The sequence below is a fragment of the Lactuca virosa genome, chromosome 3 (genome assembly GCF_052849685.1).
Source record: "Lactuca virosa cultivar CGN04683 chromosome 3, Lactuca_virosa_CGN04683_v6, whole genome shotgun sequence".
In the NCBI taxonomy this organism is placed as follows: domain Eukaryota; kingdom Viridiplantae; phylum Streptophyta; class Magnoliopsida; order Asterales; family Asteraceae; genus Lactuca; species Lactuca virosa.
Genome location: NC_136428.1, coordinates 19,591,282 through 19,607,389, shown reverse-complemented (window position 1 = coordinate 19,607,389; position 16,108 = coordinate 19,591,282). Strand labels below are relative to the sequence as shown.

Here is a 16,108-nt window from a genome sequence, read left to right as displayed (position 1 = left end):
ATTCACGTCTTTACGATGAAGATAAAAAAGGGGTAGGGTGAGATTACGGCCAAATTTTTATTAATAATAAACCATTTAAATAAAAAGATAAAAATTCATCAAGGTTATATTAGTTATTTCATAATAACTTAACCCTTATTTTAACGGTGTTAGTCATAAGGAACCTTCGTGCAACATTTTAAACTCTCAAGGACTATCCATGTTAAAAATTCCTCAAAAGGACTTGCGGTGGTATTTTATGCCAATCATAATGACCATGTATGTAATTTTGTCTTATTTATACACATTTATTAGTGCTCCCAAGAATATCTAAAAATCTCTCATTCAACCACGAATTATAAATGTACATATAACCGCAGGGGCAGAACCCTTTAGGGGCCAGGGGAGGCCATGACCCCCCTGCTTTTTAACTTGCTAATACCTGTATACATATGTATATTTAAATTATGTACAAGTTATTCAAAGGAGAAGGACGTGATTATAGAAACTTGAAAGGAAATCACCACAAAAAGAAAAAAATCTAAACTAAGTGAGGATACCTATAATTCCTAATTTGGAGGAAAACTTATCTTCCGAAAAGAAAAGATTAAAATTTTATAGTATTTAATAACCATGGAAAGAAAAGATAAACAAAAATTATAAAGATAAAATAAAACCTAAAACCTAAACCTTAATCATAAGTCATCGGTCGGCGCCTCTCTTCTTGTCGTCTCTGTTATGTGGTTTTCTTCTCCAGTAGGTTTCTGAGTCGATGAACCCCTATGATCGATCACCTGGGCTCTTAGCCTCTCTCGCTTTCACGACTCCGATCGCCGGAGCACATACCGACTTCAGCTAATCTCTACAGCCTTGCTTACTTGTAAGTCGGACACTATACATATTCTTTCCCTCTTGTCTTGTTTTTTGTTCTTTCTTTTATTACTTTCTCTTATTACAGATTTAGAGTATTGCTTTAGGGCTTTTTTTATTGCTTTTTATTTATTTATCTATGAGTATAGTACATTAGTAAACTGTTGTCACTTGTGCGTCTCTATGCTATAGTGAGCCTTACAATCACTCAGACCACAAAGATGGTTGTTGACCTTTTTTTTCTTTTCATAGATACTTACATGACATATGATTATTAGTTATATATATGTTACTAAATTGTTTAGGAAATAGTTTTCGGTTTTTTCTTAGGAGACTATAACATTTTTTTTGCCTAATGCCTTTGTACGCCAGAATTTGAGACATTGACATGCTTTTGTTATTCTTTTTATTTTTGCGTTTATATTTGCATTAAGCTTAGGTGTTTAATTAGGGTTTGTGATAAATTGTTAGAAAACTAATGCTTAAACAAAAAATATAAGGTTTCTTTCATATTGTCCGTGTTCTGCCCCTGTATAACCGTATAAGTGTTTTAATATATGTTACCATAATATTGATACCCTTATACAATCTTGTCCACGAACAATAATAATAACAATATAAAATCAAAATGATCGTTGTTACAGTTTACATAACTAAACTCATCAATGGTCACATACAATTGTATAAGTAAACGACATAGAATAAATATGATATGTGATTTTAAAATTTAAATATATTTCCTACGAGTCCCTCTTTAGCTTGAAATATGATCAAATTTCACGGTGCAACTAATAATGTAATAAATCGAATCTTTAATTATGTATAAAAACATGATTATCTTTTAAACAAAACATAAAATACCAATAAAACTCTCACTAAAATAATATATCACACCCATGTGTGTAATATGTTCACTAAAAACCTTAGGATGTAATCTATTCATTGCAATAACCTTTTATGATATCTTTTTGTTATACTTTAACTTATTAAAAAATATTTAATATTTAAATATACCTAAAATATTTTTTACATTTAAAATATAACTACGTAATTAAATTAACTAAAAATATATAAACTCAAACTTGAAACTATTTAAGTAAACTATTATTATATAAACTCAAATTTATTGGACCAAAATTGCATACATAAAACTTTAACATGATGTTATTGAATAATTAATAATGTAACGATTATATTTGATGTTATATTATTTGGAAAAATAAATGATGTTAAAATATAATAGCTTTAAAAAAAAATGAGTTCAACATAGAATTTGGTTTTAGGAAGTAGGCATCACATGTATCTTATGTATTAAAAATATTTCATTTTGAATATTTGCTACGTAAAAATTTAATTTAATGTCTTATTTATGTTACTTATAATAGAAATGTTTAGGTCAATAATTATATAAGGGCATATATGCTAAGGAATCATATAGAAGGGTTGGCAAAGCAAAGGAAATAAGCACCATTGCAATGGAATATTTGGTATCTTAGACCTCCATTTCAATCATCCATTCCATGGTCATGGTCGTAAAAGAAAGTAGAAAATATAAAGTTTAAAGAGCTCAATAATCTAATTATCTTTTTATTTTATACAAATTATAACATTTAAGAAGACATAAAAGGAATAAGACATTCAATAAAATTTAATCAATTATTTGTTTAGTTTTTAAATAGCCAAAATATGATTCACGTGTTTGATATACAATTAAATATTGTCTCTACTAAAACATATCATCATATACTGTATCGACTATATGTTACTTGCAAATGAAAAGATTTTTTATGAGTAATTATCTAAAGAACACAAAGCTTATAAAAAATTAAATAACATAAAATTTAATTAAAACAACAAATATACAAAGAATCTGCACCTTATGCTACATTACTTTATCGACAAAAAAAGTCTTGAAAATGATATGCTTTTAAACAAGGGGATGTATGCAAATACTACAAAATTGGTTTTTATATGTATTTTATTTTAAAGCTGTAACGGTTTAATTTATACACAACTTAACAACTTTCCTTCTATTTATACTTTATTAGATATAAATTTATTTAATTAAAAAATATATATATATATAATAAAATCAAAATTACTAATTTGAAGTATATAAAATCAAAATTACTAATTTGAAGTATAATAAAATCAAAATTACTAATTTGAAGTATATAAATAGGAAAAGAATAACAAAAAGGGAAATAAGATTCGAAGTATTTCTTGTAATATCTAAAAAACCGCGAGAGAACGGAAGAAGAAAGTAACAGACATTGACTTGGGAAGTCAAAATAGGTTTCCTTTTTAAACCGAAGAGGTATTCAGGTACTGTAAGGACTTGGTGCAGTGATTGTAGAGTGAGGATCGAACGGCCAGGATTCAACCACATATGAAGCAGTTAACGTGGGGCCCACTAAGATTTTATAAAATAAAGATAAGAGAAAGAGGGGCACAACGAGCGGTGACGAGCCGCTGCCGATCACCGACTCGGACTATTATTGATTCTTTAGTTGTTTTACGGAATCAAATCTCGTACATTGCTTTACGTGAGTGCGTTGAGAATTTCCCCTTCGCCGAAATATGTGCCACTATCAAAGAAGGAAGTACAAGTGCTTGATGCGTGTTTGTTGTGGTTTTGGCAATTACTGATCTGGAAAAATGGATTTTTTGTATTCAATCTCGTGTCTCCACGTATGTCCATTCACCCCATTCAAGTAGTAGTCATGGTCTAATCAGTTATCACCCAAGTTGTTATAGAAAGATATTTTATTTTTGTTCCATTATATTTAAGAAGGAATACATCGTAATATTTTTTTTGTTTTGTTTATATTTATGTAAATTTTTTTTATATATTTGATAATTTAATTTGTTAAATGTGTTTATATATTACAATTGTTAAGGTAAAAATGGTAACATGTAACAAGTTAAATGGTCAAATATGTAAAATAATAAACATAAATTGACTAAATATAAACAAAAAAAAATTAATTATCTTGATAAATTATTTTCTTCATTTTTAATATAGATTTTATTTTTTATATTTATTTGTTTATTTTTTCAAGTGTTCTTTATCTATAATGATTGATTATTTATCCCATTTACAAACATATTTTTAACAAAAATTTACTATCATAAATATTAATTAATCATTAATCATTTCTAAACCTTTCTTTTTAATATTTTTATAGATGTATTTTTTATTTTTATTAAATATTTTATATAGCCTCTTACATATATTTTTTCTTTTGTTTTGAAGCGTGTGCAATATTTTTAAAATAAATAATATTTTACAATAAAATTAAATAAATTAAATATGTAATTGTTTTAAAATTATTATAACTTTTTTATACTTTTTAATTAAAAGTTTATAAACTTTTTAATTTTTTAATACAACATATTTAACGAATTATTTTAAAAGTTTATAAAAAAATATTAATTTGTTAAACAAAATATATGAAACATTTTGAAAATGTTGTAAAAAAAAAGTTTAAAAGAGTTATATGAATGTTATAAAAAAGTAAGAATGAAAATGTAAAAAAAATAATTTAAAACTTGTAAGAAAAATTTAAAATATTTAGAAAATACTTGGTTTAAAAGCAGTTGTGTGAAAAATATATGAAAATACAAAAAAAAGTTTAAAAAATTATAAAAGAAGTTTAAGACATTGTATTAGAAAAATTTATAAGAAAAAATATCTTAAAAATGTTGTAATAGATTACAAAAAGTCTTAAGAAATTTGTAAAAAAAATGTTCACGTTTAGACAACTTTTTTTTTATTACATATTTGATATTTTAACTTGTTAAATGTGTTCAAATGTTACAATTGTCACCTGAGATAGTATGTGACAATGATAATATATGAACATATTTAATGAGTTAAATGGTCAAATATGTACAAAAAAAATTATCCAACATTAACAAAACGAAAAAGTAATTACCCTAACAAATTATTTTCTCATATAATATTCATAAATTAGAGCAGAACAATGAAATATTAGTTTGTCAAGTTAGACACAGTTACTACCTTATTGGTAGTTATGATATTTTTCTGAACACCTCCTAAAAAATCCATTAGGAAGTATATTTTAGAAGGTACCTTACGAAGTATCATTGAAAATATCATGGTTCTAAAAAATTTGTCATGACCTAATGCTTGTATATGACGCTAAACACTAACCTATTTCATATTTATATATAAAAATGAATAGGAGTAGTATATATATATCATCTTAAGTCACATTTTAACAAACGGTATGACCGTTACAATTAAATAAGTTTTATTATAAGAGATATATATTTTTTAATACGATAGATTTTAGTATATATATATATATATATATATATATATATATATATATATTAAATTGCAAAATGAATTTGTGAGGAGTATATACTATTCTTTTTTTTTCTAAATTTAGAATATAAGTTACTAAATACAGATCAAGTCATTATTTTAATAAACAATTATGAAATAAGTTTGTCTATAAATAAAGATTTTGTCTTTTTATAATAATAGATTTTGATGTTTATACTTTTCGTATAAGATTATTTTGATTTAAAAGTTAAATTATTGGTATTATATAAATTATGATTGAGGCTTTTACTATATTTTAAAGTTATGTTTTTGGTCCATTATATAATTTTTTTTTATATTTTTTTATTAATTCCTTAATATACACTTTCAAGTCGTATTTCCGTCCACCTCTTCCACATATAATTTTTTTAATTGAAACTTTATTTTGATGTTTTTGTGGTCCATTTGAAAATATAATCGTCACCGTGATATATGTAGACTTTGACATTTGTAAATTATATTTTATATACAAATTACAAAGGAGTTAACTCGAGCATTAAAGTTACGTTTTTGTCCTTACATAAATCTTTTTTATAGTTTTGGTTTTAATTAATTTCCTTAAGATATATACTTTCAAAATTTATTTTCATCTGTCTTTTCCATACATAATTATTTTGATCGAAACTTTATTTCGATAATTTTATGGCATACTTTATATGGTGTAATCGTCTTTGTGATATATATGGACTGTTGACATTTGTAAATCGCACTATATACTAATTGCAAATTTGTTACCCCGCGCATCAAAGTTACGTTTTGGTTTCTTACATATTTTTTTTATAGTTTTTATTTTTATTAATATTACTTTTTATTATTTTAACTTTCTAATAATTTTTATTTGTGTATTGTATCAATCAAAATATACTTTCAAACCTCATTTGTTTTTATCTCCTTCGTACATAATTATTTTGATGGAAACTTTGTTTTTATGTTTTTGTGATTTACTTTGTAAATGAGTTCCAGTTAGTAAATATCAGTTAAATATAACCGCCAAAAATGTTTGTTTCCTTATAATTAGTTCATTAATTGGCTTTGCTTTTTTATGGAAATAAATAAAGAAAATCCTGTGTTCTTTTGGTGTGGCCAAGAAACTGCCAACTACCCTCTTTGGTTGTATTATGGATATAGACATGTTTTTAGGCTGGATACCTTTCAAGAATTGCAACCAAATATTTTTTGTACTCTACCGAATAGTAATATAAAAAAATCATACCATTTATACAAAAATTTGGTTTATGAGTTTATCTCTTTTAATTTTTTTTTTTTTTTGACTAATAACAACATTCAAACACTACAAGAGGTTATTATTTAACTATAAATTCTTTTATGCAAAAATTTAAGGAATCATATTTCAGGTAATTATGCAATTTGAACATTAACCATATACAAAATAACTTATTATAAATAATTAAACATAATAAACTCTTTTTTTTTTGAACGGCAGAATTTTATTAAAAAGAAAAAACTAGCAAGAAGCTAGGTAGAGATTACATCATAGAAGTAGCTAAAGATGGGTTATGAAGCCACTCAGTCCAACGTAAATTTACCTTACTACATCTATTAGAAAAAAAAAGATTTCTCAACAACTTCATCAAATAGAATCAACTTCTTGGGTAAAACCGTTCCAAAAATAGAAGTATTACGAAAATTCCATAAACACTAGAAGGAAGTAATAATGACCGCATCAAACGCCTTTCTTTGACCTCTACACAAATTTACCTCATCCGTCTAGTTGATTAAAGACTGCACCGAGATCTGAGTTGGGAGAGATAAACCCCACCATATAGCTACCCTAACCCAAATATCTCTCAAGTCAGGGCAACCGACAAAAATATGATCAATAGTCTTCGCTGCACCCATACAAATCGGGCACATGATAGAAGGAACCATAATACCCCTAATCGATAATCTCTCCCTTGTCAGAATACTAGAAAGTTGAATCCTCCAAATTAGAATATTGAGTTTAATAGGAACCCAATTATTCCAACGTGTACCCATATCCCCCGAAGGAACCAAACCACTATCCAACGCATACCGTACAGACGAAACAGAGAAAGTGTCAGAATTATCAAGAGACCAACCCAGTCTATCCGAAACCTGCTGTAACTGAACACCCTGCATCGCCTCCAAAAAACAGAGCCATTGAGTTTCTTCAATACCACCTCTAGGCATACGTCTAAGATCATCCGTGTTCCAACCAATTAAAAAACGATCCTTGACATTGGCTGAACGGTAAATATCCAAAGCAAAAACTATATGAAAGGAAATAGCTAGAGGGCTATTGCCTTGCCAATTATCATACCAAAAAGAAGTATTGGCCCCATCACCAATTCTAATAAGAGATAATTTATGGAAGTCAAAGCCCCGGTCTTTGAGATTATCTACAATCCTTGTAATACCATTCCAAGGACCCATCAAATGTCTCCTTGGAATCAAAGGATTTGTAGACTCCCCCAAACCATAAATAATTTTACCACCCTAAACCATAATAAATTTGGGTTATGAAAAAACCATCACTTCCAACATAGTAATAAAGCCCTGTTAAAGGCAAAAAGACTACCAATCCCCAAACCTACAACATCTTTAGGGGCCAGGATTTTATCCCATCTAACCCAATTCATACGACGATCATCCAAATCAGCACCCCAAAAAAACGTAGATCTCAATCTCTCCAACTGATTTATCACAGTTAGAGGCCCAGGATAAATGGACATCAAGTAATTGGAAATCGAACCCAAAACTGCTTTAACCAGAGTCATCCGACCCCCAAAGGAAAGACATTTAGCTTATGTTTAATAATTAAACAAAAAAATTCTTTTACTTCATGAGTAAAGAATATTCAGATATTATTATCTTAATTTTTCTGAAAAAAATCTACATAAATCACCAATAAACATCAACTTATTCACAAGATTTGACTCATTTGAAAATAATACTTATTATAAATAATTAAATAAAAACAGATGAAAATATTATGATCAATCCAAATTATGAAATTATGATTAAGAAATATTGTTAATGCATAAGTAATGTTAAATTATGATTAACAAATATTGTTAACAACCCCACAATTTGGATTCACTTTGTTCCTTCCAAAGTTACATGCTTTGTTTAGAGGGCATGTTTTGATCGTATACCTACCACCACTGCCATGAATAAAAGAGGGATTCACAATGTAATTTCTACTTGTCAATGGTGTACCTCTGGGGTGGACGAGACTGACCATGTTTTGTTGGGTTGTTCTTTAGTTCGTGATGCCTTGTTTTGGATTTGGAATTGGTGTAATATCCCTTCGGCTTCCGCTAACTCGGTGGGTGAGTTAGTTCTATTTGTTGCTCAATGGGGCCGATGTCCTAAAAAGAGAAAGACTTTTATTGCCATCTTGTATGTTTTCTTATGGAATGGATGTGAAGCTATGAATAACAAAGTCTTCAACAAGGTGCGGATCTCTTCCATGGTTCAAGTGGACAACATTCTTACGGAGGTTTTCGGTTGGCTCAAATATAGGGGTACTTTTGGAAATTGAAATTTGGGTGATCGGTGTTGTAATCTTTCTCAAAATTTGTAATTTCTTCTTGTGTACTCTTCTTTTTGCCCTGTCTTTTTCTTCTTTAAAGACAATGGCTTTTTAATACATCTGTTGGTTCCAAAAAAAAAAGACAACTCATGTTTCATTTACTAATAAATATTTCATATATAATTATGAGAAAAAAAATCGTCTAAAATTTATTAAACAATATTTTAATCGATAATATATTACTTTTTGATAACATAATGGTTTAACTTATATTTAAATTTTACCAATTTCACTAATCTGTTTATTTTATCGTCCTTTAAATTTATTTCAATGTAGTAGTTAATTGGCATTTTGTGTTAGACCATATTCGACACGTTAGCTGGAAAGTTAGTTTAGAGTAAATTACATGAATGGTCATTTAACTTTACAATTTCCCCTGATATGGTCCCTACGAAACTTTTTTCTCTGAGATAGTCGGAGCAAACATTGCACACAAAAGGTACTTATGACTAACTTTGTTAACGGATTCTCTTAAGTAATTATAAATGACGAAAATACACTTTATTTTTTGTACACAATGGTCCTTATGACACACACACACATACACACACTCTCTATCTCTCTCTCTCTTTCTCTCTCTCTCTCTCTCTTTCTCTCTTTCTCTCTCTCCTAATTTCACCACCACCAATCCTCCACCACACTCTGATCATAGCAACTGTGATTGAATCCGGGTCGATTATGAAATTCTCCATTTGTTGATAAAGATTACATGAGAACAACTTGCTCAAAAAAGCTTCCAAAAGCACCGATACTTAACTTGAAAACTAACAGTCGAACCAAATTTGAGATAAATTAGTTGCTCCCACCATGCAGTGCAAAGAACTTCGGCCGAGGGCTATTTTTCCCCATAATATTCTGTTGACAGAAGAATCTACTAGTACATAACTAACCAGTAGGTGAATAGGCTTCCAACAACATCACCTGTATCCTTCGAGCAACTGGTTTTCAGTTCCGATCCCAAATTCAAATCGAGCACAACAGTTTGGATTCAAAACTGAAAGATGCAAAATTGGTTTTCCGCCGTCGACGGTGACAGTGGCGGATATAATTCACTTCCAAAGACGTTGTCGTCTTCATTTTCGTCGCTGCTAGCAGCTTGGAATTCGTATGCTGCTACAAAAGGCTCCGACGTAGGCTCTAGTAGCCTCGTTGGTTCGTTTGATATTGAATCGACTGTTAGGTCTGCCAACGACATTGTGACTGGCACCTTCAATGTGTAAGCCACTCTTCAATTTCTTCCTCGATTTATTTTAGCAAACTAATTGAGTAATCGAGTTGCTGATTTGGGGATCCTTTTGTATTTCTGTTCTCAAAAAGGGTCTGCATTCAAATCATTATGTAGGAAATGGATTGATTACAATGTATGGAAAATGTAATCGGTTACTGGAAGGACACCATGTGTTTGATGAAATGCCTAGTAGAGATATCATCTTCTGGAATGCTATAGTTGCTTCCTACACCCAAAATCGGATGTTTGATGATGCGTTGGAGATTTGTAAGACAATGATGCAATGTTCTACCTTAAAACCAAATGCATGCCCCATGGCTAGCCTTTCCCCTGCTGTAACAACTTCTACTTCGTCTACCAACGTAATGTTTATGAAAGAAATGTTCATGAATCACGCTAGAGAGAGTTTAATTTCTTGGAATGTAATGATAGTTTTATATGTCAATAACTCGATGCCTAGAGATGCAGTTAATCTTTATCAACAAATGGAGAATTTCGTAATCGACCCGGATTCAATCACAGTTGTTATGATCGGAGTGTGGTGGTGGTGGTGAAATTAGGAGAGAGAGAGAGAGAGAGATAGAGAGAGAGAGTGTGTGTGTGTCATAAGGACCATTTGTGTGAAAAACATAAAGGTTATTTTCGTCATTTATAATTACTTAACAGAATCTTTTAACAGAGTTAGTCATAAGTACATTTTGTGTGCAAGGTTTGCTCCGTAGGGACTATCTCAGGGAAAAAAGTTTTGTAGGGACCATATCAGGGAAAAATTGTAAAGCTAAAGGACCATTCGTATAATTTACTCATTAGTTTATCAATAAATTATGATAAGGTATTTTTAAAGTCTTATAAAAAATTAAATTATAATAAATCAACTTATAAACTAGCTTATCTCTTTGGAGCTTATCGAAAATTAAAATACAGTAAATCAACTTATAAACTACCCACTTCCATTCACCCCCCCCCAAAAAAAATGGAATAAAATATTGGTTAAATAGTGTTTCATCTCGAATCTCATTCCATTTTTTACCCATTTTTTATTTCAAAAAGTATATTCCTTGTATATTTCCTTCTTCAAACTTACATAGATTGTTAAACACACTTATACTAATTTAGTTCTAACAAACATATAATCTATATTTTTTCCATTACAATAATATTAAATAAATAATATTATATTTATAACACACTTATAAGCTTTTGTAAACTACGTTATCGTTTTTTAAAATTTCAATATGTATTTTACTTTTTATATGGATTTGATGAACAAAAAACAAACTTTATATTTATAAGTAATTAATATAATTTAATATATAACAAAATATTATAAGTATTAAATATTACATTTAAATTATAATTAGTAGGTAAAAATGGGGAAGATTGGAGATGAATAAGAAAAAAACGGAGGAAAAAATGGAAAATAAGAGTGCGTTGGAGATGCTCTTAGACATATTTGGAATAATAACTTTAAATGAAAACTAATTATTAGCTGAAACGTTAGTTGATAACCGATAAACTAGTTAATTAATTAATAATATATGGTAAAAAAAATAGATAATAAGTTAGATTGAAAATATAAAATGACATAAATGAACATTTAAATATATATAACTAAAATTGTAGCATTAAATATAATAAAAGATATATTTAAAATATTTTTAATTTTTTTTATAAGATTCTTAAAAATTATTTCAAAATAGTTTTTTAGAAACTTACTAGTTTATAAAAGATGATAAATTATTTTTCTAAATTAACAAACAATAAATAAATTATAATAATTTATAAACTTCATTAATTTCACGGTGTATTGACCTTGAAATAATTAAATGTGTTAAAATTCAACCTTTAGGATTGCTCTGGCAACAAAGACTTCTGCTCTGGAGATAGTAGTTTACAAAATACCAAAAATTAATCTTTTTAAATATTTTTTGAGGAGTAAAGGAAAAAGGTTGTAGAACATTAAAACATGCTCTTTAACCTACGCCCTATATTTTTATCGTGCGCCACTTTTTTGTCATCATTAATAAATTTCCACACGCACTCTCTATATCTCTTGGTGTATATATACGAAGTACAAATCTTATTTCGCTCTGTATCGTTAGCCGGCGCCTCAAAAGCCCTAAATCGCTTCTCTCTCTCATCGCTACGAAATCAAGCGGATTTCGAGGTAAATTCTGAATTTCCGTGCTTGAATTTGCTTGTTTTTGGTTCAGTATATTGTTTTATTGGCTGTTTTATTCCTTGATTTAGCTTCAAAATATGTCGATTTGTTTATTTTGTATGTTTTAATCGTCTTATCGTGATTTGATTTTTGTGGTTGGATTGATTTTGATTGTTGAAAATTGAAACTTCAGATTGTTCACGGTTTAAAATTGAGTTTTATGTATCCACTGATTTGCTCTTTTGTAATGATAGATTGATTGTTGCAAGTGTTGTTGATTCATCTTTTGATCGGAGAAGAAGAAGAAGAAGAACTAAAAGAAACTTTGTGGTAAGTCTGAACTTGAGCTTGCTTTTGTGATTCATTTACTTTATAATGATCTTATAAAGTAAACGTTTATGATTTACGAATGTAGTTTAGATATTACACCGCGTGTAATTCCGTGCGCTGTTTACCGTTCACGAAACCTGTACTCGTATCAATAATTCTTCTCTCTGCTACAGGACAGGACACCGATAGAGTAGTTTTCAGCATCTGTTGGTTTATACTTTTTTGATTTCTTGATTGTATTTGTTTAGCTATTCTGTTTGGAAAACGGAGAGGGGAATAGCCGAATAGGTCCTCATAGACTGCTTATATCATATCAATTTTTGACGACGACACTGATTTCTGCTTTCATGCCCAGTTTGCTAGAAAGTTTCGATTTTAGTGAACTTGCTGCTTCTTGTTTCAGATCCAGAGTTTTGACTTCAACGATCCCCTTATGTTTTGTGCGTAGTTGTGGTACTTTACCTTATCAGAAGGCAGATCTTATCGTATTCTTGTTCACATAGCCCAAGTAGACACAGAGGTCTTGTTGCGTTTCTCTTTTATAGGCATCTGGAAAGACCCTATTAAACCAACTTTTTTAGGTTCAACTCTAATAGTGGAAGATGCTTTATTTATCACATAAATACCTAATAATCTTGTCATATCTCTTCAAGAAAGATCCATTTGCATTATAGACGATGATTTTATATGATCTGAATCTTATTTTCAGTTACCTCCGGTTGTACTGAAGCTTTATAATCTATGTTTTGCTATAGTTTCTCCATTCGTTAGATCCTATGGTGATTTTGTATGTTGTGTATATCTCCATCTCATATTCTCATGTAACTTATTGAAACAGGATGAACAATTCAAGAAGCAGTGCTGGATCATTCTTGTGGGCCTTTATCAGCAACGATAGCTAATTGATTTATTTCCAGATTAAAATATAAGCAAATGGATCGACGTGATACTTCTGGTTTTGTCAGTGGGGGGTGCAACTGCAATTCACTCAACAAAGTTGACAGCTAACCCTAGTATTGTATTTGAGATATACATAGCTGATAGCCCTAGATCCATAGCTTAGAATTACCATACTCTAGTTTTTTAGCCCAAAAGTTAGTTCACCCGTTCTTTTACTAATAAGGTTTGACCAAAGTCAAATCAGAGAAACTTGCATACAGCTTCAATGGATCCCAGGTTCCGTAATACAGCAAACTATTTGTCTGGACCTGGTTATGTTACAGACACCATATTACGATTGGATTCCCCTGGTTTCGGGAATCCTTCATTCCAGTCTTCAAAAGGAGTCAAACGGAAATGGAATTCGGTCAACGGGTCAATGGATTTGCAAACCGGGTTGCCATTATCCCTTTGGCTGGGCCATTCTCCAAGCTCATCTGACAGCAAGGCGAGTTCCGCCACTGGATGCACCACCATGTCTTCTCAGAAAGAAACCGATGAAGAGTCATCAATGGATCTTGAACTGGATTTCAGTCTCCATCTTGGTGGTGAAAAGCCACCTGTCACTAAAAAACCCTCCACCTTCACTAAACCATCAATGGAGGTTGACCTGGAATTGAGCCTCTTCTCTGCACCAGCTGAGTCTGATGTCACAACTGTTCACATTTTTAACCATAATGCCACATCAGAAATTACAACCATGCCATCAAGTTCAGTCACATGTTCATCCGGTAACACAGAGCCACATCAGCATCGAACCGGGACCACAAAAACATGCCAATTCGAAGGATGCGAGAAGGGCGCACGAGGCGCTTCCGGCCTATGCATCGCCCATGGCGGCGGCCGGAGATGTCAAAAACCCGGCTGCCACAAAGGAGCCGAGGGCCGCACCGCCTACTGCAAAGCCCATGGCGGTGGCCGGAGATGCGAGTTTTTAGGCTGCACCAAAAGCTCAGAAGGCCGCACCGATTACTGCATCGCCCACGGTGGTGGCCGGAGGTGCAGCACTGACGGCTGCACACGCGCCGCCAGAGGTAAATCCGGGTTATGCATCCGACATGGCGGCGGTAAGCGGTGCCAGATGGACAACTGCACGAAATCCGCGGAAGGCCTGTCCGGTCTCTGCATCTCGCACGGCGGTGGCCGGAGGTGTCAGTTTCCGGCGTGCACGAAGGGCGCTCAGGGAAGCACCATGTTCTGTAAAGCCCATGGAGGCGGCAAGAGGTGCACTTTTGAAGGGTGCACGAAGGGCGCGGAGGGGAGTACGCCTTTTTGTAAAGGACACGGCGGTGGAAAGCGGTGCGCGTTTGACGGTGGCGGTGTTTGTCCTAAGAGTGTTCACGGCGGAACCCTATTTTGCGTTGCGCATGGCGGCGGGAAGCGGTGTGCGGTTCCGGGGTGTACGAGAAGTGCGAGGGGGCGGACGGATTGTTGTGTCCGCCATGGTGGCGGTAAGAGGTGTCAGTTTGGAGGGTGTGGGAAGAGTGCACAAGGGAGTACGGATTTTTGCAAGGCGCATGGTGGTGGGAAGAGGTGTGTGTGGGGTCAACCGGGGTCAGAATATGGAAATAATAATGAAGATGATGTTTGTAATTCGTTTGCGAGAGGGAAGACCGGGTTGTGTACGGCTCATGGGGCTTTGGTTCAGGATAAACGGGTCCATGGTGGTGCCACCTTGGGGACCCTGGTTCATGAAATGGTACCTAACCAGAACACAAAGCAAGTGTTGTTTCCTACACCGGTTGCAGCTGATGTGATGTCACATGGGTTTAAACCGTTTGGGGTCCAGCCTGGGGTTGTGGTGGGTGGACAGAGTGTGGAAGGGAGGGTTCATGGTGGAAGATTGATTGCTTTGTTGGCAGCGGGCAGTTCGGGCAGCTCGGGTAATGCAATGGCTCAGAAGTGGGTGTAAGCAAAAAAAAAACAAAAAAAAAAAGGTCGGGTGGTGGTGTGGTGTGTGTGTGTTTTATGAATAAAAGTGAAAATTAGCCCCAAGTAGTTAGTTTTCTTTTTAAGTGTGGGTGGGTCGTTTTTGTATTTTCCTTGTAGATATATGATATGTGTCGATTGGACCATGTTCTTTGTGAATATGTTATATTGGTAATTACTGGTGAATCAAGTATTGAAATCACATATCCTAATAAACTTTTTGTAATTGTTTCTCATGTGTTTTTTTCTTTTCTTTTTTGAATGCTCCAGATCTCACTTGTTATTTTTTTTCCTTGGTTTTTTGATGATGAAAGATCAGGGGAAATAGTTATTGGTCATCAAATGAATTTGATCCAAAGGTGTTGATGGAGCTCTTTTTTGATCTCTTATAATTTGTCTTTTTTCTTTTTTTTATTATTATTTATAACTTTAAACGCACTTGGCTATTGACCAAAACTACAAAAGTCTTGGGGAATATAATTATAAAAGCAAAATGTGTCCTTTAGATGTGCCTAAAAAGAATCCAATATTATAAATAGAAAGGTCCAAATGAATTTTATAATGGTCTAGTAGGGTTTTCCTAAGAGAAGGGACAATAGTGTTTGATAACAAATAATCCCTCCGTCCCAAAATTATTGTCCACATACAAAAAAACACACAGATTAAGAAAACATTAATTATCATTAACTTTATACAACAAAATGACAGTTTTGTCCTTACTTTACATTTAATGTTTTATTA

At 31.9% G+C, this 16,108-nt stretch overlaps 1 protein-coding gene across 1 annotated transcript; it reads left to right on the top strand.

The window, feature by feature from the left end:
- The first annotated feature begins 12,049 nt into the window (after nucleotides 1-12,049).
- Nucleotides 12,050-15,603, top strand: LOC145165306 (WRKY transcription factor). The gene is made up of 3 exons (XM_079084022.1): nucleotides 12,050-12,175; nucleotides 12,424-12,499; nucleotides 13,338-15,603. Exon 3 carries the CDS (start codon nucleotides 13,665-13,667, stop codon nucleotides 15,348-15,350), a length of 1,686 nt encoding a protein of 561 aa, XP_078940148.1. The 5' UTR covers nucleotides 12,050-12,175; nucleotides 12,424-12,499; nucleotides 13,338-13,664; the 3' UTR covers nucleotides 15,351-15,603.
- The last annotated feature ends 505 nt before the right edge of the window (nucleotides 15,604-16,108 follow it).